The sequence below is a fragment of the Bos indicus x Bos taurus genome, chromosome 14, assembly GCF_003369695.1.
Source record: "Bos indicus x Bos taurus breed Angus x Brahman F1 hybrid chromosome 14, Bos_hybrid_MaternalHap_v2.0, whole genome shotgun sequence".
Taxonomy (NCBI): Eukaryota; Metazoa; Chordata; class Mammalia; order Artiodactyla; family Bovidae; genus Bos; species Bos indicus x Bos taurus.
Genome location: NC_040089.1, coordinates 15,926,216 through 15,952,177, shown reverse-complemented (window position 1 = coordinate 15,952,177; position 25,962 = coordinate 15,926,216). Strand labels below are relative to the sequence as shown.

The window sequence follows — 25,962 nt, the reverse complement described above, 5'->3', positions numbered from 1 at the left end:
AAGGAGACCGGTGTCCCTAGAGTGTGTTTAGCCTTGAGAATAATTTCATCTCAGGCTGAGATTTAGGTGCCAGATTTAGGTGCAGCACGAGACTAAGGGAAGGCTTTCTCCAAATATAGGGCATCATTTCAGGTTCACGTCTCTCTTTTGATCGGTAAACAGCATGAAAGAGCGTGTCTGAGGCTTCCGGAGGATACCAACTAATTTGAAGTTTATAAATCGACAGTTCAAGTCGACTAAGTTTATAAGTCCTCCTTGTTACTAATTTTCGTATAGGCTGGAGCAAGTAATGGTTGACCTCAACAAAGATGACGGTGACGGCTTCACACCCAACGGCGACCCCGACACCATTTGTCAACAAGGGAGATAATGTAATTTAGTTCCGGCCTGCCTGTTTGACGTCACTTCCGGCCCCCCGCCGGCGCTGTGCGCGTTTTTCTTCCTGTTTTATGCGTGGATGTGCAGAGGCAAAGCAGAGGGAGTTTCGTGGAAGGAGTCGGAGAGAATGTGGGGCCAGCAACATGGAAGGGGCAGGCGGGAAGCCCACGGCTGTTGTTGCAGTTGTGACTGAGCCTCGATTTACTCAGCGATACAGGGAATATCTCGAGAAGCACAAACTCCTGGATAGACAGCACCGTGTGAAAAAGCTGCGGGATGGCACCGTGGCGCTACCGGTTCTGAGAGAGGCCCTCCTTGAGCAGCATCTGCGAGAGCTGAGGAATCGTGTGGCTCCAGGCAGCACCTGTGTGCCGACGCAGCTCCTGGATCCTGTTCCTTCAAAGAAGGCCCAGAGTTACTCACCTGCCCAAAGGCTGTGTCTTGAGGTGAGTCGCTGGGTAGAGGGCCGCGGAGTGACGTGGTCGGCCGAGTTGGAGGCTGACCTGCCCCGATCTTGGCAACGACACGGTGACCTCTTGTTGCTGAGTGAGGACTGTTTCCAAGCCAAGCAATGGAGACATCTGGAACCAGAACTCTGGGAGACGGTTGCCTCGGCACTTGGCGCCCAGCGTTTGGCCAAACGAGGGCGGGTGTCCCCGGATAGCACTCGGACTCCAGCAGTGAGTCTGCTGCTGGGCGACCACGGCTGGGTAGAGCATGTGGATAATGGGATTCGGTATAAGTTTGACGTGACCCAGTGCATGTTCTCCTTCGGAAACATCACTGAGAAGCTTCGTGTGGCGTCGCTGCCCTGCGCCGGAGAAGTGCTGGTGGATCTCTATGCGGGAATTGGTTATTTTACCTTGCCTTTCCTCGTTCATGCCGAGGCTGCCTTCGTCCACGCTTGTGAGTGGAATCCCCATGCGGTAGTTGCTCTGAGAAATAACCTTGAACTCAATGGAGTAGCTGATCGATGCCAAATACACTTTGGGGATAACAGAAAACTGAAGCTATCAAACGTTGCCGACCGGGTGAATCTGGGGCTGATTCCCAGCTCTGAAGAAGGCTGGCCCATTGCCTGCAGAGTGCTAAAACAGGATGCTGGAGGCATTTTGCATATTCACCAAAATGTGGAGTCTTTCCCAGGGAAGACTCTCCAGCCTCCTGGAAGCAGTGAGATGGAGGAGCATTGGCCTTCTCCTCATCAGATTATCAGCAACCAGTTGAATAATGGAGCTACCAGTGATTCTAGGAGGAAAACGCTGTCAGTGGCCACCAAGCCAGAGTGGCAGAGGTGGGCCAAAGCTGCAGAGACTCGAATTGCCACACTTCTTCATCAGGTGCATGGAAAACGGTGGAAGACACAAATCTTGCACATCCAACCAGTGAAATCCTATGCTCCCCACGTGGATCACATAGTCTTGGATTTGGAATGCCGCCCCTGTCATCTAGTTGGCTAGAGGAGGTGGATCCTGAGATGGGAGGATCTACTTGTGAGTGACCCTGAAAGCATCAGCTCAGGCCAGGTCTCACCCCTCTTGTCTCCTGGTAATCTAATATTTTGTGACCCTGAAAGCAGGCCCTCAGTCAATACATATAATTTCAGTTGTCTTCCATTAACATGCTAACAGAATGAGCCACATCTCTGGGAGAAAGCAGTGTGGCTTATTGAAATGAGGCCTGTCTGTGCAGTTACAAGGTCTGAATTCTGGCCTCGGTTCTGTCAAGTGGAAGACACAATGCAGTTTTCAAGATCACTGCAGCTGTAATATGGAAACTTGCCTGGAGTGGTGCCAGAATGGAAGCAGGGAGATGGGTGAGCAGGGCTTCTGTGGTTATTGAGGCATGAGATGATGGTGGCTTGTACTATGGTGGTGGCAATGGGAGGAGAATGGACTTGAGAAATAAAATCTGTCTAAGCAGTGGTGTCCAAAGCAAGACAGAGTGGTGCTGTTTGGTTATTATGACTGACTAAATTAGGGAGGGACGAAGACAACACTTACTCCAGTGTACTGACTCCATTCCCTACTTTAGCATTCCTAAATGAGTGTGTGGGGAGCAGGGTGGAGAGAGTGTGTCTTATGTTAGGTTTATTGTGGCAGAGAAAGTGTTAAAGAATGACTACATTAAATGATAGGAAAACTAGATTTCCAACTGTAGCTTGTGCAGTAGCTGCCAATTGCTAGATATTTTTTAAAGTTTGAGTTAAAATCAAGGATCTTTACAGGCCCCAATTCCCTTTCCATCTTCCTTCCTGGCAACATGAGGGCCAACATAAGGAGCCCTAAGGAATGTCGGAAATTGTGAGTTTTCCAGGCCTCACCTTGGTTTACTGTTGAAATGACTAATTATAGGGAGTCAGTTTACCTTTGGGGTGACTAATAGTCAAGAATCACCTTTCAGAGCTTTGTTTTGGGGCACTTTGAAGCCATATGGGCCTGTTTGCCTGGTGAAAGAAATACAGAAAAGTGTGGCTTGGGTATTCATGGTAGCCTAGTGGTTAGGATTCCAGGCTTTTACTACTGTGGCCTGGCTTCAGTCCTTGGTCAAGGAACCAAGATCCCAAGAGCTGTGTGGCCTGGCCAAAAAAAAAAAAAAAAAAGCAAAGTGTGGCTTTCTCAGGATTGTGATTGTACCTGGCATTGGGCTGGGTTGCCTGTCCTTCTCTTGCAGCAGTGGCAGTAAAGACAGGATTGCTGCTATGTGTGTTATTCTGCAAATATTAAATGCCTGCTGTCTACATGAGCCACAGGAAATATGAAGAGACATTAGATGCTGTCTCTGAGGGTCTCCCAAGCTAGCAGCAGACCTAACAAATGCAGAGAGTTGGGACACAGTAAGTGCCACGTGGGTGATAGTTGTCGTCGGAATGTGAAAGTGGGGAAGAAAAGCTCTCTCAGGGAGGTCTTCAGAGAGGTAGTGTTTGAAGTGGGTCTTAAAAACTGGGTGAGATTTTGTTAAGTGGAGTTGGTGTGGAAGCAGGTGCTGCTTGAAGAGACTAACAGGTGCCAGTTTGCTCAGAGAGTGTTTGAAGCGGTGCCAGTAGATCAGTTTGGAACAGAAGCAGCAGTGATAGGCAGGCTGAAGATGAGTGTTGACGTAAGGATTAAAAGGAACAGTGTCTGGTGCAGAGCGGACTGTCATGTGATCCTGCAGAGGGAGCCTGGGTTCCATTCCCATCCACAGAGCGGCCTTCCTGTGTTTGCCTTCATCATTTCCTCTTTCACACACTGGGTTTCTTCTCACATGGGTGCCTACTGCTTTCTCTCCTCAAGCTCAAGATGGCAGGCTGGGGCTTGAGCCAATATGGGGAGGAAGGTGGCGGGCGGGGGGGACTGAGGAACGAGTCAGGGAGCCACATGTCCAGGGGCTGAGGCTGCCTTCCTGCCATAAGGTGTGGGAGAGGCAGCTCATGTCAGGTGCGCCCAGGTGAATTCACTCACCTTGTCCTGCATACCAGGCCCTGAGTGTTAGTGCGGAAGGGAGACATGTGGGCTCTGCCTTCATGGAATTCAGGTTCATTCATTCAGTTCCTGGCAGGTCTACACAGAAGTGTTACCTGAGGCAAATCGTCAATCTCTATTTTGTTTCCTCATCTGTAGGTTGGAGTTAACAACTGAACGTGTCCTGAAAGGAAGGTGTTTGGGTTTAAATGAGTTAACATACGGTAACTGTCATCACAGTGACTGGTATATCTTGAATATTTCCGTCAGTCTTTGTATGAGGGTAACTACCATTTCCCAGTTCACCTGTGAGTGATTGCTACACATCTGCTTTACTTATAGCAGAAGGTCCTTATTTTGAAGGCCATTAACTGGCTAATGAGGATGTTCTGTGAATTCTGCGCATCAGGCACTGGGTAGAGGGCCAGGGACACAGGTGAGTGAAGCTGAGTTCTGCCTACATGGAATCACCATCTGGTGACATAGACATGGGGGAAGCAATGTCAGTGCCATGTACTAAGTGCACATACAGAAACAAATGGGTATTTACAGGCACACGTCGGGAGGCACCACCCACATTTGGGGATCTGGGTTGTGGGAGGTGGAGAGGGTGACTGGGAAGGTGGGAGCAGGGATGCCTAGGCTGAAAGTTCCAGAGTGAGCAGGAGTTGTGTGTGAATGGAAGAAAATAAGGGTCCCTTAACCTTTTTCTCCAGTTGAGTATATCCATTTACATTACAGTTTTCTCCAAGCACTTGCTGGATGGCCTGACCCAGAAGAGACGTCTAATGAAACCAAGGAAAAAAGACTAAAGGAGTCAGGAGGCTCACTGAGTTCCTTACAGATTCAATCTAGGAATTTGTAGAAGCTCTAAAGCTTTCCTTCGTAGGTGTCAGTATTAGTTGCTGATTAATGCTCCCACTTGATGGAGAAGTTGTGATTAAAAAGCAATAATTTTATCAAACTCTTAACTGTAAGCTGTATTCATTAACTCCATAATTTTAATAAATTATATATTTGTATTAATATACCAGTATCATGTATAATTTTAAATATGCAAATTTAAAATGAGAAACTAGTTTATAGAAAAGCATTTTTTTTCCAATTTAAACCATATCTTTAGTGGTTTGTTTTTTTTTTAAGAAAAATGGATGGCATTAGGTTTTTTTAATAATTATTACATTTTGCATAATACATTTGATATACAATAATGAGCTACATGAATCAGGGTTTAACTGGAAATATAGGGGTTATGAGGTCATTTTTCTCTTAGAAAAAGCATTTTTAATTTCAGTTTTTCCCACCCTGAACACATGTGTGAGAAGAAACTCAATATATGTCGTTCTGAACAGCCTCAGGGTGCAGCTACTTCACATTGGACAAGCCATTAAAATAGTCATTTTCAAGCCAAACTATTATTTTAAATGATTAAAACTATTTTCATATTTCTAAAAACATTTTTGAGTTTTGTTCTGGAATACAGGTAAGTTACTTGGAAACAGTTTGATCTTTTTGAAACTTGTTTTGAGCATTTGTCAGAGCAGTATTTAGTCATTAATTTTTTTCCATCATGAAGCAAGACCGTTCTTCATTCTCTGACTGATGCCTTGTGAATTAGGACATTTGCCGCTCTTGCTGGTAGGAACAGGAATTATCCACACCCTGTGTGTGTGAGCTCTGAGTATTGTTTTCTGTAATCCTTTCGGATGGTTCTTCTGTTGGCCTTCGGTAGTTTCCTGTCACGTGGGCTGGCCATTACTCAGCTGAATGCTTTTAGGGCCTGGTCAGCAGATCTCTGGAGTTCCCTCTGTGTGTGGCTCTCTGCTTCCTGGCATTCTACCCTGTGAACTCCACAGTTACTTGGGCTCCCAGGACTCCCAGCCCCATCTCCTCACCACAGGGAGTCTGCTGGCCTCCCCTGGCCTCTTGTGCCACAGCCTAGAATGCTTCTCCAGGCAGTGGGCCGAAGCAACTGTATGGCTCACCTTGTTTGTTTTCCAGCTCTCGTGGACCGTTGCCCCCTTCGTTGCCTATGTCCAGTGGCTTGTGTTGTTTCATAAATTTTGTCTAGTTTTTTAACTATTTAGAAGTTTACAATAATTGTTTTGTACATAAATGTACAGCTTTCACAATCATTGAAGAAATTCACTCTAGCAATAATAAATATATATAATGCACTTCAGTTGACATGTTTCAATGTGTAAAGCACATAAGAATTTCTTGCTACATTTATGTTTTAGCAGTGATATCTTTCTGATTAGATATGATAACTTGCAAGATTTATTGACCAACAATCACACATGATTTCAGAGAGGCCAGAAACAGTAAGAAAACAGGTATCTGCCTCTGGGTATTTAAGAGGTCAAGGTTGAATCAAAAGTAAGCAGAAAATATTAAATATGAAGCTAAAACTGAATTTTGGTATAACATGTTTAGGCAGGTAGATATAGATGGATAGACTTAGTAATTGAGTTTTATTTTAAAATCAAAGCTATGTATACTTATGAAAAAAAAAAAAAAAACAGTTCTGAAGCTCATTTCCCTTCACTTTGTCTACTTTCAACATTCTCAAGTGGGCCTATGTGCCAAAGGAGATTCAGGACCTAACCTAATGTACCAACAGGAACCATGAGTCTGGAACTGGGCCTGAGGATGTGGGGTCAGAAGCAACTGCATTCATACAGGACAGAAAACAGTACCCACCTACCCTCTGTCATAATATAGTCTGGAGAGACCTGGACCATCTGAACCTTCCACAGAATGTCACTATTACATTCATGACATCATTACTACTTGGGCCAGATAAGTGAAGTCGCTCAGTTGTGTCCGACGCTTTGTGACCCGTGGACTGTAGCCCACCAAGCTCCTCTGTCCATGGGATTCTCCAGGCAAGAGTACTGGAGTGGGTTGCCATTTCCTTCCCAAGGATAGGAAATAATCACTAGTAGGATAGGAAAAAATCACTAGTAGGAACCAGCATCTTTTTTTACATCAGTGAAATTTTTAGGGTCCAGGGTGGTCTGCTTGAATGTCAAGACGTCTCCACAATAAAGAATGAATTTTTGCATCTCACTCATTTTATCAGTATTATTCTGCCACCAAGGAACCACATCAAGCTCCAGCCTTAATTCAGAACCTGGGAATACTGCTCTGATTCATACACTGGGTGACTGGAAGGCTGCCAGTTTTCAATGGGATGCAGAGCACATAAAGGCTATGTAGCAGGTACAGGCTGCAGTGTAATTAGCGTTAATGCATGAGTCATTCGATACAGGAGATTTTCTACAGGACAGGGGTACCTGATAAGCAAAGCAGTCAGAGTTTATGGCAAGACTCCAATTGGAGAATCCCAAGGTAGACTTCTAGTTTCTGTAGCAAGGCCAAGGAATCTGCCGTGGAGAACATGTCATTCACAAATGGCTCCTTGCATGCTGATGGGCCTTGGTAGGAACAGCATCTCGTGGGGCATTAAGTGACCCTATAGCCCAAGTTGCCCGTGATGAGCTGTTTTGTCAGATGCACCAATCAATCCATCATAAGGTGGAAACAGTACACCTGGGGTTGATGACAAGTAGGCCGGGGGAAAACAGGTGCACAGGCAGGCGGCCCAGGCTCCCACATCACACTTACAACTCTGGCACCATGGTCCCTCCCACGACTCACAACTAAGGCTGCTTGAGAGGCTCTTTGTTTAGCTGATGGAGGCCAAAAAAGCCCAAGCTAAGTTCACAGATTGGTTTGTTGGGATATGGGTTCAAAACAAAAACAGACTTTTGCTGCCCTATAGTCCTACTCAGTAGTTAAATGACAGGGGAGTTTGGGGTAGTATTCCTGATCATCCATTTTGTGTGGAAAGGGAAGTGGCTTGAAGTAAAAATAGACCTTCTTGGCACGTGGCAAATAAGTTAGGGGATTAGGGGCCTGGAATGAAAATGATTAGAAGACAGGGGACAAGGAAGCCTGGAGAAGCAGCAGTAGAGACATCTATGGGATTGGGCATGTGAGTAAAGAACTTTGGGTTGTATAACAATGCCTACTGGGGACTCCACCATAGTAGAGGCACTCAACAACCAAGAAAATGGGTGTGGCTAGTTAACCAGCAGCCGTGTCACCAGCTAACCCAGTACTGGGCTCATGTATGTAGTCATGTCCAGGAATGCAGGTGAGAGGCCAGCAACATGGCCTCCACTCACCCACGGGCCACTCCCTCATGTTCAGCCCTGAGCACTTCATACAACATCATCTGCTTGATAGCATGTTGACTACTCTGGACTTCTATCCTGAAAGGACAGTGATTGACCCTGACTAGAATCTTGCCGTCGCCAGGTATGAGTTTGCCTTTCCTGCCCACGAGGTGTTGGTCAGACTACTTAGCCAATGATTTCCAAGTGTTTGATCCATCAATGTGTCCTGCATAATACTGCCTTTGACTTAGGGACCTGATTTACAGCAAAGGTGGTGTTTCAGTGGGCACATGGCCATGGGATTCACTGGTCTTGATAAGTGTATCTGAAATTTAATGAGAAAAACTATAAAGTAATTTAGGATCAGAGATTATTTTTTAATTAATTCCCAAGGTCTGAGATAAAGTTATGGTATGTATTTATCCTTTGGGGAGGGCTATCAATCCCTACCCTTCAAACTAGCATCCCCATCTTTCATTCAAAGGAAAAAATACATAATACATTGCGGGGGGGGGTAGAAATTCTAAGTGCTGGTTTCCTATTTTCTTCCACTAAGGAAGCTGCTTGTATCCACCCTCTGCTGCAGCTTCTGTACAGATGCCTGTGTGCTGACAGGTGTCTGACTCTTTTGCAATCCCACGGACTGTAGCCCCCTCAGGCTCTCTATCCATGAGATTTTCCAGGCAAGAATATTGGAGTGGGTTGCAGTTTCCTTCTCCAGGGGATCTTCTCCACTCAGGCATCGAACCTGCATTTTTTGCATCTCCTGCATTGGCAGGCAGATTCTTTACCACTGTGCTACCTGGGAAGCCCTGGGTACAGATATATAATACAATACGCTTGACCAACTGCATGGTCACTCTTGGAGCTTGAAATCTTGAGGACATAATTAAAACAATTCTCTAACAAAATCTTCTTTTGCTTCAGATAGCCCAGAATCAGTTCCTGTTGCATGTAACAAAGACTTGGCTGATGAAAATATAAACTGAAAATTCAAATTAAGTTTTACACATTTGACATCTAAGGGCTCTTTAGAGCTACTGAAAAGGCTTTTGAACCACTAATGTCAAATGAAACAGATTTGTATTTTTGAACACTGTAATTTATTAATACATAGACACCACATTATTTTTCTGAGTAGACTCAGTTTACTATATACATGAGCTGTGCAACATTCAAACCAATGTAGAAGCCAGAGAGATTAGATTCAGTGAATTGCAGCTGTTTCTTTGAAAGTTTATCTTTTATCTTAAAAATTCCTAAAATTTTTCTAAAAACTACCTCACTCATATAATTTTAAGGTAGTATTTTAAAGTCCTTGCCAGGATCTTATTCAAACCTTCATTTTTACAGATGGGGAAAGTGAGAACTAGTGAGTTTAAAGAGACTTGCTTGAAGTCATATCTGAGTAAGACAAGAACAACTGTGCCACCATCCTGAAAGTTCTGGTCCCAAGGTGGTATTTAGTTTTAATTAGAAATTCTTATACTAATAAAAATATGTGCATCAGATTTAAATCAGAAACTGCTAAAACATGAATAAGAAAGTGTAGGAAAGAGACAAACGCCTTTTCCTAGGTTCTGTGGCTGGGGTCCTGGAAATTAAACTGATAAAATAAAAATTAAAATAAAATTAATTAACAAGAGAAAAAGAAGAGTTTATTGACTCTTGTGGTGCACAGACGCCTGGGAGAAGCTAAGTGTCGAATAACTCAAAGAGGTGGCTACAGTTTGGAGCTTATACAGCATCTTAACAAAGAACAATGTATTGTAGAGAAATGGATACAAGGAAAAGGGTTTGTTTAGGCTTTCAAGGATGGCAAACTCTGGGAAGGTAAACATTTGGGGGAAAACTAATGGAAGATAAGAATTAGTTTAATAAGGTTTGAGGGTGTTTGAGCTGTCCTCTTGGTAAGGGGGCGGTACACAACTTTTACCAATAGAAATTTACGTCTGATTTTTAGGCAAATGGAGGACTTCCCTGATAGCTCCGTTGGTAAAGAATCCGCCTGCAATGCAGGAGACTCCGGTTTGATTCCTGGATCGGGAAGATCCCTTTGGAGAAGGAACAGGCTATCCACTCCCTTATTCTTAGGGTTTCCCTGGTGGCTCGGCTGGTAAAGAATCCACCTGCAGTGTGGGAGACCTGGGTTCAATCCCTGGGTTAGGAAGATCCCCGGGAGAAGGGAAAGGCTACCCACTCCAGTACTCCGGCCTGGAGAATTCCAGGCAGAGTCGACACAACTGAGCGACTTTCACGAAATTAAGATCATTTAAGCAAAGGGAAGGGGGGAAGTGCTGAGGTGGAAGGATTTTTGTTTGTTCCTGCTGTGTCCCAACTATCTTCAGCTTAAAATAATCATGTCAAAATGTCTTATTCTGGAGTCTTATGTTCTAATCCGCTACAGAAACATTAAAATGTATGGTCTCTTCCGCCTTGAGAAGGGATTGCCTGGGTAATCTTACCTCAAAGATGTGACCCAAATACCAAGGCCAGAGGTCTTGTCCTTGACATCCTAATGTGGCCAACTAGGGTCCGCAGTTCTGCCCAATCGGGTAGGAGACACAAGGATAATGTGCAAAGGGATGTTTTTCTCGGTATCGCTTACCACACCCTGCCCAAACCACAGCGTCTGCTCCATAGCCCGCGAGCAGCGACGCCTCCAACAGAACCCCAGGAGGCCTGGTAGCATCTTTGCCGGAAGGTCGGCCGCTGAGACCCGGCCTGTCGGTGGAGTTGAGTAGCTCTGGCGGGCGGCGCCTTTTGGCTTTCCAACTCCAGCAGCTCTGAATCATGTTTATGGGACGTTTAATGGGCTCTAATAAAGCAACTAGTAATTCCCGTCCGCGGAAACAGGGAAACCCGCACTGCCCCGACGCTTTTAAGGGTGAGGCGGCTACCCGGAGGTTGCGCCACTGGGTGGCGCCAAAAGCCGTGAAGGCGCAGAAACCATGGTAACGAGAGGGTCATCTGCTACGCCGAGCGTGATGACTGCGCCGGATTATGACGCAAACGTCGGCGCGCGGGCTCAGCGGTCTCGCGTGACCGCGGGCGTGGCCTCCCGGTCTGGCAACAGCAGCAACGGCAGAGGCGGGCAGGCGAGGTCAAGATGGTGGCTCCGCGGGCGGGGGAGGCGGTGGAGGGAGGAGGAGCCAGACCGTAGCCTGCCGGAAACACCGACACCCGGAGGCCTCCCGGGAGCCGCCTCAGCCGCCGCCTCCGCCGCCTGCTCCAGCTCGAGAGACGCGAGCGGGCGGCGGGGCGGGCCGTGAGAGAGACACGAGAGGGAGGGCGGGGGCGGAGTCGCCTGCCTTCGCCTCCGCCCCCGGCCGCCGTCCCGGGCCCTGCCCCGCGCGGCCCGCCCAGCCCCGGTGTGGCAGCGGCTCATGGCGGCGGTGGGGCCCCCGCAGCAGCAGGTGCGGATGGCCCATCAGCAGGTCTGGGCGGCGCTCGAAGTGGCGCTCCGGGTGCCCTGCCTCTACATCATCGACGCCATTTTCAACTCCTACTACGATTCCAGCCAAAGCCGGTTCTGCATCGGACTCCAGATCTTCCTCCGGCTCCTTGGTGAGAGGAACGGGGTAGGATGCGTCCGGGGACGGCTCAGCAGGCCGAGAGGTGCAGGAGGGGGAAGTTGGCCGTGCGCAGGTGGATGGGGGTGGGGGCGTGTGTGTGTCAACTAGTTTCGTTTCCCCCCCGAGTTGGAGGGGGGCGGCGTCTTTGTGGGCCGGGCGGGAGGAGATGACACTTGTCTCGGAGTTGACAGCAGAGCGGTCCTTCCAGCGAGTCAGCCTCCTGTTGGTTTTTGCCTCTTGAGTGAGGGTGGGGAGGAAGCAGCGATGTGCGAGCATGTGGCCCTGTGCCTGCTGCTCTCTTGGGGAGTGAGTCTTGTCTCACCGCGTCCTATGCGACAGCCTTGGAAAAACAGCACCTCTGCTTACGTTTTGCCATCTCGCCGTGTGTGACCTTGGGCTCTTCGTGCCGAGACCTGGGCCTCAGTTTCCCCCTTTCCAAAATGCGCAGTATTCGTGTGTTGTCATCTGAATGACATCCACATGAAAGAGAATGTGAATCAAAGCTTGAGACTTGCCAAAGACCTTCATGAAGAAGGTGATACTTAATAATGAGTCCTAAAATTTTCCGTGAATAGAGGAGAAGGTATTGAGAACGGTTATAAAAAGGTGGCTAGAAACTGATGAGATTTATGAAAATCAGTGTCTTCGTTGTGTAAGAGTGGAGTGTGAAAAGCATCATGTACTTCATTCCCCATTTTCTCTTGCATTGCCAGAGTGAGAAGCATTTATGTTTAAGTTTTTAAGGAATTGAAACGTGGCAGATTTTGTTGATGAGGTAGAGTGTCAGGTTTTAGTGAGGTAGTGCCTTTGAAGTGTTGCTGAGGACAAGCGGATGGTGAGATGTTTTCTAAGCCTTTCTGAGTTAGAAGCCATCTGTTGCTACTTTATTCTTTTTAAAAATGATAATATTGAGTTTTCTTTTCAGCGATAAATAACAACACTTGACATTTTTTGATAATTTACTTTTGCAGCGCATCTTCACTGGTATTATCTAAGCTGATTTTCAAAAATCCCTCAAATCCCTCAAAGGAGATTGGGTGGTGTTATGAATAGTTTCATTTTACAGATGAGGAAACTGAAAGTCCTAGAGGTTGATGATACACAGCAAGATCCTAGACTTAACGTTAAGACATCAGGTGTGCCTCATTTTCTTCCTCAGTACAGCTGTAATCCAGATACAGAATGGTATAGTAATGATCATAGCACTACATCTTAAAAACTAACAGATGTGAATGTGATGTTCCTTAGCACAAGACTTCTCAGTAACGTAATCTCACTTACCACTGCAAAAATGTGATGCCCTCATCGTTTGTAGCAAAAATGGAGCTGTGTGATTTCCTGTATATAGAAATAGCAAATCATTATATTGGTCACCTGAAACTATTATGTTTTCTACCACAATATAAAAAGAGAATTAGCAACCTTAATGTTTTGTACTTAACATATTTTGTTTAATCCTGATAGTTGCGGGGCGGGGGGGGGGGGGGATAAAAATGAAATTAGTTAAATAATGTTACGGTGAAATTAATAAGAACAGGAACCTGATGGGAAAGCATTTTTTTCCTGTCATTTAGAAGTTCCTCATCATAATAAGGCAGTTGCTTGTCTCATTATATAAATAGAAAGGTGGTCCCAGCTGAGCCCATGACTGCCAACCCCTCCCCCCCTCCATACACACACTCATCCACCTTAAATGATGACATGATAACATACATGCCTGCAGTCAGTACCTGTACTGATTCCTGGAGTGGGGAGACTGAGAAATGGAGAACATTGATCGTTTCTATTCTTGAACCCCATAGGAGAAGAGAAAGTTTGCTAGAGAGTAGAAGCTAACAGACTCCTAGAGAACTTCATGAAATTTGAAATTACGCAGTTCTGTTTTGGGCAATAAATAACAAATGTAACATGGACTTGAGGGTGGTAGGAGGGGCTTCCCCTGCTTCTGCTTTGAGAGGAGGCAGGAAGAGGCCAAAGTGGAGGAGCCAAAAAAACCCACAAAACTGGGTTTGAGAGGATTCACAAAGTCATTCTGGCAGCGGTGTAGCCAATGCCTTGAATGTTCTGGCCTGTATACTACAGAATGCAGGGCGCTCACGGTTGAGCTTCAGGCTGCTGTGGCTGCTAAGTCGCTTCAGTTGTGTCCAACTTTGTGCAGCCCCATAGACGGCAGCCCACCAGGCTCCCCCGTCCCTAGGATTCTCCAGGCAAGAACACTGGAGTGGGTTGCCATTTCCTTCTCCAGTGCATGAAAGTGAAAAGTGAAGGTGAAGTTGCTCAGTCGTGTCCGACTCTTGGTGACCCCATGAACTTCAGCCTACCAGGCTCCTCTGTCCATGGGATTTTCCAGGCAAGAGTACTGGAGTAGGTTGCCATTGCCTTCTCCGGAGCTTCAGGCTAGGGAACTTTAAACGAGTATTTTCTTTGATTAACTCTTTTGTAATTCAAGAACACTGAACTAGTATTTTCTTTGTACTATATCCATGCTTCTTATTTATGTAGCAAATCATGGAAGTTAGTATTTGACAGGTTAAATAAGAATGTGACTCTGTCAAGTTACTTACCTGCTTTGTGCCTCTTTTCTTCACCTTTGTGAAGATGAACCATAATACTGTATTTCTCTTATAGAGTGTTAACGGCAATAAGTAAGGCTATAAGCTCTTATAACAGTATCTGGAATCTAGTAAGGAACATGTCATTGTAGCTACTAGTAAACATGGTATTAATAGCTTTTAAACAAAATTTTTATACTTCAGTTAAGACCATACTACTGTGTTACAGATATTTTGGTTTTTGGAAGTCATTAGCAAAATGTTGGTGCTGTTTATTTGAAAATTTTGATTGCAGAATGTTCTCTGGGTCAGATTTTAATGAAAAATACAAAATATTTTCCAAGTCTGTCTCTTGACTGCTCCTCACATTGTGTGTGTGTGTTGCTCAGTCATGTCCAACTCTTTGCGACCCCATGGACTATAGCCCGCCAGACTCCTCTGTCCATGGGATTCTCCGGGCTCAGAATACTGGAGTGGGTTGCCATTCCTTCTCCAGGGGATCTTCCTGACCCAGGGATTGAATCCAGGTCTCCTGCATTGCAGGCAGATTCTTTACTATCTGAGCCCCAAAGGAAGCTCCTCACATTATGACAATGTAATTATACTAATTTATCATATTTGTAAGAATAATAAAATTATTAAAAACTGGTTTTGGTGGGGGAAAATTTCACCCTGAATAAAAATAAATGTGCTAAATATTTGAGGATCATTCATTGAAGGACAGGAGAGCCTGGTGGGTTGCAAAGAGTTAATCACGATTTAGCAGCTGAACAACAAAACAATGAAGCATCTTGTTTATTATTCAGAGTGAGGGTTTGTGTGTAAAAGATACCCAAAGATGGTTGAAGTCAATTGTTCTCCCTGGGTAGTTTTTTAATAATTGTAGACCTCTCTGTACTACTGAATATAAATCTCAAAATTTGTCAATCTCACCTTTTTCTTAAAATGGAATTGTCAAGATGGAAATCTTTTCTGCATCCAGTTTTATTTATAGTGTCCAAAGAATTTACTCTCCTACAAGAAACTATTACTACTATACTTTTATTTGTTATTAAACTAATACGAGAATTCTGCAGATCAGAATATAAAGCATTTCACTTTGGAGATCCAAATTAGATCCTATCATAATATATATAATTTTTAAGAATATTAAGCTATTCTTAGGAGGTGTTAAGTGCTAAATGAAATGTAACCCAGTGCAGTGTAATGCTGAATTAGCAAATCTAAATCCAAGGCAGAAAATGCAAGCATAGGAGTTTGTTTTAATAGTATTACTCATATAATGACAATTCATCGACGTGGAAAGGCCTTTCTAAACATAGGAGAAAATCCGGAAATTACAAGGGAAGTTTTGATAAATTTGAGTACATAAAAATGAAATACTTCTTGATGACAAAATTCTTTTTTACAAAGTTTTTTTTTTTTAATGACACACCAAGGGGGAAATATTTGTGTCATATTTAGTTGAAGTACTAGTAAGAGTTTTACTCTGCCGATAAAAATATTTACTCCCGGAGGAAAATAGGCCCCAGGATAAGCATATCAGAGTAAATAAAATGTACAAGGTCAATAAGCAAAACAAAAATTACTCAGCCTCATTTATAATTAAAGAAATGCAGTTAAAATTTTACTTGCAAGATTGGTAAAGAATTCAAAGTTTGAATAAAAACTAGTTTGGCAAAGGTATGGGGAAATAGATGATGTTAAACAGTTTTGGTAAGCTATTGTTTTTATGTAAAGCCACTTGGCACTGTCAACTGAAATTAAAATTCATTAGACCTTTTGACTCACAATTCTAGTTCTGAATATTTGTCCTGAAGATACAGTTTTACAGAAAATGTGGGCAAGAATATTCGTTGCAGCATTGTTGGTAATAACAAAAATTGTTAATCTAAATCTCTGTTGAAAGAGAATCTATTCATTGTGTATGTGTACTAGTTACAGCCATGCAGTGAAGTTGTTGAAAAAAGTGACTGACTTTTGGTGCTGTAGAAGGAACTCAGAAAACCTGTGACTGTAAAAACAAAGTGAAGTGATTGTAATGATTGACTGCATTGGAATAGCCTAGGGAGTCTGAGCAGATACCGTTGACATTTTGGAGGAATAATTCTTTGGTGGTGGGGGTGGCGGGATTGTGGCCAAATGATTGGTGCAAAATCTGATCCTGGTTGAGAACCACTGAGATGGACAAATAGACCAATAAACAGCATAGAGTTCAAAGCCCAGAAACAGACCACCTATGTATGAGGAGAAACTTGATGTGTTTCAGAGGTAGAATTGAAGTACAATTGAGGTAAATTAGATTATTCTATTTGTGGCCATTTGGTTACTTAAATGGAAAAAATTATATTGAACCCTACCTCACATAAGTATATAAATAGTTCAAAGTGGATTAGTATCTTAATGTGAAAAGCAGAACTTTAAAAAGTTAGAAGAAAATGTAGAACTTTTTTTTTTTAATCTTAGAGTAAGGGAAAAGTTCTTTAAAACTATATAAAAGCAAGTGTATGAAATAATAAATTCAGTGATATTAAAATTAAAAACCTCTGTTAATCAAAGGGAGCATCAGAAAGAGAAAAGAGCAGTCCTACATCTGGAGAAGATGCTTGCATTACAGATAGCTACAAAGAGTCTGTAGTCAGAATATTTTTTAAATGACTATATTCAGCAAGGAAAAACAGCTCCATAAATAAATGAGCAAAAGATAAACTGGCATTTCACAGAGGAAGAAATATGAATGGTCAATAAGTAAGAAGATGCCCTCTTTGAGTATTCAGAAATGCAGTTTTTTGAAAAGGTTAAAAAAGACTCCATTATTATAATGGGATCTCCTTTGGGTAAAAAGCAAAAAGAAGTATTTATCCATGAGTGTGTTTATTTATGCAAAATTTGGTTAATTCTTCATTTAATACCTATGGGATTGGACTTTTTAAAAAATCATGTTCATATGTTTTTAATAAAAACATACTTGTTAAAATTTAAAAGCAATTTATCTTATTAATAAAGGACTTAGTATCATTTTTTTAAGTTTGATAGAAAAAATTTATCCTATAGTTTGTCAGGTACATCTACAGATTAACATTTCAAGATGTTTTATTTGTTCTACTTTTCATTGCATAGGTTTCCCTTGGGAGTAGTAAGGCAGTTATAACACTTATTTTAGTACTGTTCATCTTTATTCTGTCAGGCGTTGAAATGTTTTTCCACAGCTTGCTTTAGGTTATATGTTATATATTAAAAGTATTTAAGGTACTTGGAGAGTTGTATTATTATTATTTCCTTCCAGTTTTTAGTCCCGAACTTCCAGAAAGGTTGTGAATGGACTTTACACAGAAAAGAGTTGAACATTGTGTTGTATAACGTACATGGTGGTTTGTTTTTTTGGTTTGGGGTTTTTTTTTTTTTTTCTTGTCTGCTTGTTTTGTTTGCTCACTTTTGGTAATCCAAATTGAAAAGGCCCTGAACTCTTTTATGAATTGAGTTCATATATATCTTCAGAGCGCCTGAATTGACTTGGATTCCTGCCCCTTTTCCTGCCTTGAGCACTTAAGTAAAACTCGAATTACTGGAGAACCAGATCCCTAAATTGTGATGCTAGTTAGTTCTATTTGCCACTGTCCCAAGGTGCTTTTTCCTTGTAAAGCAGCATTTATATATAGCCTTGATTACTCATTGCAGGTCACTCTTAAATCTTAACGAGGAAACTTCTGTCTAGGAGCTAAATTTTCTTAGGCCTACAGGTTAAATATCAAGAGTTGAATGTCTGGAGTTGGGAAAATGAAACCAAACTTCAGTGTTATTGCCAACACTTCCTGAAGGCCTTGAGAGGGAAGAGTACTTGAGAGACTTGGAGAGTTGACTTACTTTTTTGCCATGAAAATGAGAGCTGATTCTGTATTCCATACACAGGAACATGAGTATAAAGGAAAAATTTAAGGGCCTCCTATGCATACAGACTTTGGGTAGGAATTAAAATCATTTTATACTATTCTCAAAATGTTTGTGGTGGCATGCATGTGCTCAGTTGTGTCTGACTATTTGCGACCCCATGGACTGTGGACTGTAGTCCACCAGGCTCCTCTGTCTGTGGAATTTCCAGGCCAGAATACTGGAGCCGGTTGCCATTTCCTACTCCAGGGGAGCTTCCTGATCCAGGGATCAAACCAGTGTCTCTTGCACTGGAAGGTGGATTCTTTACCACTGAGCCACCAGGAAATTCTGGTCATTATTAAATCTTGGGAAGTGATTTTAATCAGGAAAGAGATAATAGTATAAGATTGTTACTTACAAGGAGATATCCAGTCTTTGAAGTTGTAGTCTCACTGCCTTATTTGCCTGTCATATTCTCTTTTTTTCTTTTGGTACATTTGCACAAAGCAAAATGGCAGTTTTTATCCAGAAGTATTTCTAAAAACCCAAATCATTCCTTAATCTGTGTGTAAAAATAAGCTTTAGTGGTGGGGATAAAGCTATTAGAATAAAGTCTGGTTATAAGTTATAGCAAAGTTCATCAATATTGACAGGTAAAGATTAATTTACCACTTTGTGAATAGCAAGTTAAAAATAATTTACAGTTCCTACTTAACTCTCTCCTTTTAAAAAGTGGCATAAAGTAGAACTGAAGTTATCTTGATTTAGTTTTGACTTATTTTAGATTAAATTTTGTCTCAGGAAAAAACTACTGACTTTTGTTTTTCTCTTTAGAGAAATTAAGATTACATATGGCAGCTGATTAAATTCCATTTCCTGTTACCTTCCATGGAAGGGGTTTCTAATCCTGTTCAAAAAAAAAAAAGCCCATTTTCTATTGAAAGGGCCATTCCCAGCTGTCAGCTTTTGGGGAGATTATTAGTGGCCCACTTGCTCAGGAAAGCAGGTAGTTAGTTCTTGCACGGAGGTTGCTGTATTTATATCTTCCAGGTGATTGTTTCCTTCTGTTCTGTTTTTCACAAATGACCTGACAGATTGGCACAAAATAAAATTTGTGGGCAGTCATCATTTGGAGGAACTTCGTTCTTGCTTCTAACTGCAGTGGATTGTGAAATGCCTCCATTGTAATGTGCATTATTGGTCTTGGTTACATACTGAAGTCACATGGAAAGATGGGTGTTTAATTTGGAGTTTGTCACTTTTTCTGTACTCCAGGGTTTCATTTCTCAGCTTTGTCTTGTCATAGTTTTTCATTTCCAAGTGGGCTGTGTTTCATGGATGCCTTTAAAAATATAATTCAGAATCCAACAGAAATGTTTATTTCCCTAGTGAATACTAATTGCACTTTATTTTCTACAAAATATTTTGGGATCCATAGACATAAAAGTTCAGATCCTTGCTTGCTATCAAGGACATATTACATAATCAGTTCAGATCAGTCGCTCAGTCGTGTCCAACTCTTTGCGACCCCATGAATCCCAGCACGCCAGGCCTCTCTGTCCATCACCAACTCCCAGAGTTCACTCAGACTCATGTCCATCAAGTCAGTGATGCCATCCAGCCATCTCATCCTCTGTTGTCCCCTTCTCCTCTTGCCCCCAATCCCTCCCAGCATCAGAGTCTTTTCCAATGAGTCAACTCTTCGCATGAGGTGGCCAAAGTACTGGAGTTTCAGCTTTAGCATCATTCCTTCCAAAGAACACCCAGGGCTGATGTCCTTTAGAATGGACTGGTTGGATCTCCTTGCAGTCCAAGGGACTCTCAAGAGTCTTCTCCAACACCACAGTTCAAAAGCATCAATTCTTTGGCGCTCAGCCTTCTTCACAGTCCAACTCACATCCATACATGACCACAGGAAAAACCATAGCCTTGACTAGATGAACCTTTGTGGGCAAAGTAATGTCTCTGCTTTTGAATATGCTATCTAGGTTGGTCATAACTTTCCTTCCAAGGAGTAAGCGTCTTTTAATTTCATGGCTGCAGTCACCATCTGCAGTGATTTTGGAGCCCAGAAAAATAAAGTCTGACACTGTTTCCACTGTTTCCCCATCTATTTCCCTTCTTTCACTCTCCACTTCCACCTTCATCAAGAGGCTTTTTAGTTCCTCTTCACTTTCTGCCATAAGGGTGGTGTCATCTGCGTATCTGAGGTTATTGATATTTCTCCTGGCAGTCTTGATTCCAGCTTGTGTTTCTTCCAGTCCAGCGTTTCTCATGATGTACTCTGCATATAAGTTAAATAGACAGGGTGACAATATACAGCCTTGACGTACTCCCTTTTCCTATTTGGAACCAGTCTGTTGTTCCATGTCCAGTTCTAACTGTTGCTTCCTGACCTGCATGCAGATTTCTCAAGAGGCAGATCAGATGGTCTGGTATTCCCATCTCTTTCAGAATTTTCCACAGTTTATTGTGATCCACACAGTCAAAGGCTTTGGCAGAGTCAGTAAAGCAGAAATAGATGCTTTTCTGGAACTCTCTTGCTTTTTCCATGATCCAGCAGATGTTGGCAATTTGATCTCTGGTTCCTCTGCCTTTTCTAAAACCAGCTTGAACATCAGGAAGTTCACGATTCACATATTGCTGAAGCCTGGCTTGGAGAATTTTAAGCATTACTTTACTAGCGTGTGAGATGAGTGCAATTGTGCGGTAGTTTGAGCATTCTTTGGCATTGCCTTTCTTTGGGATTGGAATGAAAACTGACCTTTTCCAGTCCTGTGGCCACTGCTGAGTTTTCCAAATTTGCTGGCATATAGAGTGCAGCACTTTCACAGCATCATCTTTCAGGATTTGGAATAGCTTAACTGGAATTTTGTCACCTCCACTAGCTTTGTTCGTAGTGATGCTTTCTAAGGCCCACTTGACTTCACATTCCAGGATGTCTGGCTCTAGGTCAGTGATCACACCATCGTGATTATCTGGGTCGTGAAGATCTTTTGGTCAGGTTATTATAAACTGGAGCTTCCCTGGTAGCTCAGCTGGTAAAGAATCTACCTGCAATGTGGGAGATCTGGGTTCTATTGCTGGGTTGGGAAGATCCCCTGGAGAAGGGCATGGCAGCCCACCCCAGTATTCTTGCCTGGAGAATCCTCATGGACAAAGGAGCCTGGCGGGCTACAGTCCATGGGGTCACAAAGAGTCGGACATGACTGAGTGTCTGAGCACACACACACAACTATAAACTACAATATTAGGTGATGTCTCAGTGTCTGTAGGATGGGTAGGATTTGGACAGTCAGGGATTTGGGAAGTTGAATGGGGCCATCCTGCCAAGCAAAGAGAAGAATGTAAATACAACTGTAATCACGGCAGAGAAGAAGGGGTGTGTTTAAGAAAGAAATCTGGAGTGTTGGTTCATGTGTTTAGAGGAATATTATTGATACTTTAAAGCAAATTGGGTCCTTGAATGTTAGAACAAGACCTGTAGATTTTAATCGGTAATATCAGAGCTGCTGCAGTATTTTGAGCAAAGACATGAAGAAAGGCAGTTTGGTGGCTTGTAGATGAATTTGAATGAAAGAGTTTTTGAGACAGACTAATAGATGAGTGTCACTGAGGGAAAGGGGAGGTATAGATATTAGTAGATTTTGTCACTAATTTTCAGAGTTTGAGGATGGGGGTCTAAAGGTACAGTTAAAAGAATAATAATGGTATCTCTGACTGAAATTGGAAATCGAAAGGAAGAGCTGTTTGAGGTCAGTTTAGGCTTAGGTTTTAGAAATTCTGAGTATAGTAGTTGCAGTGCAGAAGTAGAAATAGATGAATATTTGGATGTGGTTTCTATAGTTGAGACCTTGGATAATAATGTTTATTGTAGTCTCACTTAAAAATTTGTCAGAGCACCAAGAAAGAAGGTGCTGGATGCACCTTATGAGACCGTATATTGGTGCTTATAGTGTGGGAGAGGGGGAAACTTACTAAAATACGTTTTGGTTTTCTGAATGCTGTTTTAGTTTGAAGAATTAGAAGGATGACTGTTTGAAGAAAGGGCTTCCCAGGTGGCGCTAGTGGTTTAAAAAAAAACAAGAAACAATAAACCCACCTACCAATGCAGGGATTTGTAAAGAGATGCGGGTTTGATCCCTGGATCAGGAAGATCTGCTGGAGGAGGGCATGGCAACCCACTCCAGTATTCTTGCCTGGAGAATCCCATGGACAGAGGAACCTGGCGGGCTACAGTCTGTGGGGTCACAAAGAGTTGGACATGACTGAAGCAACTTGGTACACACATACATTTGAAGAAAAAGATTCAAAAGGAGAAAGGAAACGTGGAGGACATATTTGGTATCTGTAGGAAAGTATATACAGAAAAAAAGTGAACTTGGACCCAAGGGAGAATTCCCAAATTCAAGCAGCAGGAAAAATAAGAGCCAGCAGGAGTTCACAGTTTGAGTAAAAGGAGGAAATAGGGGTAACCATAAATGTAAAACTTAAACTTGACATTCTAAAGAACACTTTAAGAAAAATCTCAGATTTAATAGGAACAAATGTCCATTTTGCTTATTTTTAGTGTTTTTGTAATGAAGTAATCTTAACTTTTTTTAAGGTTTTCTTCAAAATTTTTTACGTTATCAAAGTATGATAACACATATACAAGAGATTTGGAAAATACAAAAAAAAGGTTATATATAGTTCAGTTATATATTACAATTAATTTTTAAGTAGATAAATTAAGATTTTTAGTTGGAGTTTCAATATCAAACTCTCAAAAAATAATAGAATTAGTATACAGAGAAGTAGGATATAATAGACCTGAAAAGCACTGTGAACCGATTCAACATAATTCAGATTTATACAGTTTTCACACAATAACAGGATACAAATTCTATTAAGTTCCCATAGACTGTAAACTAGGAGACACTGGAACATATCCAGGGGCATAAAACAAGGTGCAAAAATTTCATGGTCCAAAGATATTGAGATCATATAGAGTCTGTTCTCTTATCATTGTGGAATTATGTTAGAAATCAGTATGAAGGGATATTTGAAAATAACCCACATATTTTCAAGTGCAGTGTGACATTTACCAGGAGATACCTTCCATCTACCCATTGAAAGCCTCAATAAAGTTAAAGCTGAAAAAAACACGGAGGGTAATTTCAGAGAAGAAAGCATTTAAATGCTTTGGTATCAAGATGAGATATTAATATTAAAGATACTTTAAACAAAATCCCATGTATTTGGAAATTAAATGTCTACTTTTAAATGACAGGCGTATCTAAGAAAACTAGTTTTGAATAATTCTGAAATTATAATATACATTCTTTCAAGTTTAAAGCTTGTTAAACTGTATTATCACAACAATCTCATCTTGGAAATATTTTAGTAATTTGGTTTCTGGAGATATAATGCTACTTGAATTACTCTGAAAATTAGAAAATAAGGGGTAAGATTTTAAGGATGTGTTTGATCTGTCCTGGTGAACTCTGATTTTACAAAACACTTACGGGCCTTTAAGCCTAAACTGTCTTGAGGCATAATGTTCATCAGTTTGAAAATGTTCACGCTTATTAAAGGAAGAACATCATAACTTTTAGTGGAAAAACATGCTTTAACAACGTTTCGTTTGAATGACCTCTTTCTCTCTCTTTTTTTAGGTATGTTTGTATCCAGTATTGTTCTGATCTTGTCACAGCGATCACTTTTCAAGTTTTACATGTACAGCTCCGCCTTTCTATTAGCTGCGACTTCAGTGTTGGTAAATTATTATGCTGCTTTGCACATTGACTTCTATGGTGCCTACAACACATCAGCTTTTGGAATTGAGCTGCTTCCTCGAAAAGGGCCCTCGCTGTGGATGGCACTCATTGTTCTACAGCTAACGTTTGGAATTGGATACATCACACTACTCCAAATTCATTCCATCTATTCACAGTTAATTATTTTGGATCTCTTGGTTCCTGTAATAGGCTTAATCACAGAACTGCCGTTACACATCCGAGAGACTTTAGTTTTTACTTCTTCCTTGATTCTCACATTAAATACAGTGCTTGTCTTGGCAGTGAAACTTAAGTGGTTTTATTATTCCACCAGATATGTTTATCTTTTAGTGAGGCACATGTATCGAATTTATGGATTACAGTTATTAATGGAGGACACATGGAAGAGGATTCGTTTCCCAGACGTCCTGCGAGTCTTCTGGCTAACAAGAATTACAGCTCAGGCTACAGTATTAATATACATTTTAAGAATGGCCAATGAAACTGATTCCTTCTTTCTCTCTTGGGATGATTTTTGGGACCTCATTTGCAATCTCATAATTAGTGGATGTGACTCTACACTCACTGTACTGGGCATGAGTGCTGTAATTTCCTCAATAGCCCATTATTTGGGTCTTGGAATATTGGCTTTCATTGGGTCAACTGAAGAAGACGATAGGCGACTTGGCTTTGTAGCACCTGTTTTATTTTTCATTTTGGCTCTTCAGACTGGTTTAAGTGGGCTAAGACCAGAAGAGAGACTTATCCGCTTAAGCAGAAACATGTGCCTTTTATTAACAGCAGTCCTGCATTTCATCCATGGAATGACAGACCCCGTATTAATGTCGCTCAGTGCCTCTCATGTGTCATCTCTTCGTAGACATTTTCCTGTGCTCTTTGTTTCTGCTTGCCTGTTTATTCTTCCTGTTATACTCAGTTATGTTCTTTGGCATCACTATGCACTAAATACATGGTTATTTGCAGTTACAGCCTTTTGTGTGGAACTCTGCTTAAAAGTAATAGTTTCTCTCACTGTGTATACGTTATTCATGATTGATGGCTACTATAATGTCCTCTGGGAAAAGCTTGATGATTATGTCTACTATGTTCGTTCAACAGGCAATATTATTGAATTTATATTTGGAGTAGTAATGTTTGGAAATGGGGCTTATACTATGATGTTTGAGTCAGGAAGTAAAATCCGGGCTTGTATGATGTGCTTACATGCCTATTTTAACATCTACTTACAAGCAAAAAATGGCTGGAAGACATTCATGAATCGTAGAACTGCTGTAAAAAAAATTAATTCACTTCCTGAAATAAAGGGGAGCCGCCTACAAGAAATAGATGACGTATGTGCAATCTGCTACCATGAATTTACAACATCTGCTCGCATCACACCGTGTAATCATTATTTCCATGCACTTTGCCTTCGGAAGTGGCTGTACATTCAAGATACTTGTCCAATGTGCCATCAAAAAGTGTACATTGAAGATGATATCAAGGATAACACAAATACATCTAACAACAATGGATTTATTGCACCCAATGAAAACCCAGAGGAAGCTGTAAGAGAAGCTGCTGCCGAATCTGACAGGGAATTGAATGAAGATGACAGTACAGACTGTGATGACGACGCTCAGAGAGAAAGAAATGGAGTGATTCAGCACACGGGCACAGCAGCTGAAGAACTGATTAATGACGATACTGATTAAAATAGCATTTACTGATCATTGAGGTATTTGTTTAAAATTAAGTTCATCCAAAATGGAGTAATCTGCTTCACTTCGTGTGTAACCAAGCACAAAAACAGTATCAATGTTGAATCTGTGAATGGTTTTCCGTTTACTGTGATGTGCTACTGTAAATATACCTCTTTAATTACTTCTGGTCTCTTTGGTGACCTATTTAAATTTGTGTACATTATTGTACATAGAATAAAATGTTTTCACATTTTTATGACAAATTTGAACAAATAACTTTTTAATAGATGTAATAATATGGTGCGTCAACTGTGCCAAAGATTCCTCAATGAAAGTCTGTGATGTATCCAACTCTGGACCCTAGTTTTTTTTTAAAATGGGTGTGAGAGAATAAAAATGCAAATCAGGGGAAACTATGTTAAATCAAGGAAATAAAACAACTTGGACCAGAGGATAAATTCTATATGTATATAGAGTATTTTGCAATTAAGGGGAAAA

At 41.9% G+C, this 25,962-nt stretch overlaps 2 protein-coding genes across 7 annotated transcripts; both read left to right on the top strand.

The window, feature by feature from the left end:
* Window positions 1–410: 410 nt before the first annotated feature.
* TRMT12 (tRNA methyltransferase 12 homolog) lies at window positions 411–4,851 on the top strand. 5 transcript variants are annotated; one of them, XM_027560896.1, is made up of 3 exons: window positions 411–2,194; window positions 3,981–4,045; window positions 4,563–4,851. In XM_027560896.1, the coding sequence occupies exon 1, from the start codon at window positions 450–452 to the stop codon at window positions 1,836–1,838; it is 1,389 nt and encodes a 462-aa protein (XP_027416697.1). In that variant the 5' UTR covers window positions 411–449; the 3' UTR covers window positions 1,839–2,194; window positions 3,981–4,045; window positions 4,563–4,851. The 5 variants fall into 5 exon arrangements, with proteins under 5 accessions (XP_027416697.1, XP_027416695.1, XP_027416693.1 ...); XM_027560894.1 differs by having other exon boundaries at window positions 3,981–4,104; XM_027560892.1 differs by having other exon boundaries at window positions 3,981–4,257.
* Window positions 4,852–11,063: 6,212 nt separating this feature from the next.
* Window positions 11,064–25,810, top strand: RNF139 (ring finger protein 139). 2 transcript variants are annotated; one of them, XM_027560883.1, is made up of 2 exons: window positions 11,064–11,572; window positions 23,660–25,810. In XM_027560883.1, exons 1-2 carry the CDS (start codon window positions 11,392–11,394, stop codon window positions 25,474–25,476), a joined length of 1,998 nt encoding a protein of 665 aa, XP_027416684.1. In that variant the 5' UTR covers window positions 11,064–11,391; the 3' UTR covers window positions 25,477–25,810. The 2 variants fall into 2 exon arrangements, with proteins under 2 accessions (XP_027416684.1, XP_027416683.1); XM_027560882.1 differs by having other exon boundaries at window positions 11,094–11,623.
* Window positions 25,811–25,962: the final 152 nt, after the last annotated feature.

Excerpts from the sequence above, each read along its gene's own strand:
- TRMT12 (XM_027560893.1), top strand. The coding sequence starts at position 450 with ATGCGTGGATGTGCAGAGGCAAAGCAGAGGGAGTTTCGTGGAAGGAGT.
- RNF139 (XM_027560882.1), top strand. The coding sequence starts at position 11,392 with ATGGCGGCGGTGGGGCCCCCGCAGCAGCAGGTGCGGATGGCCCATCAG. Across the intron at positions 11,624-23,659 it reads ACGGCTCAGCAGGCCGAGAG|GTATGTTTGTATCCAGTATT; the intron begins GTGCAGGAGGGG and ends CTCTTTTTTTAG.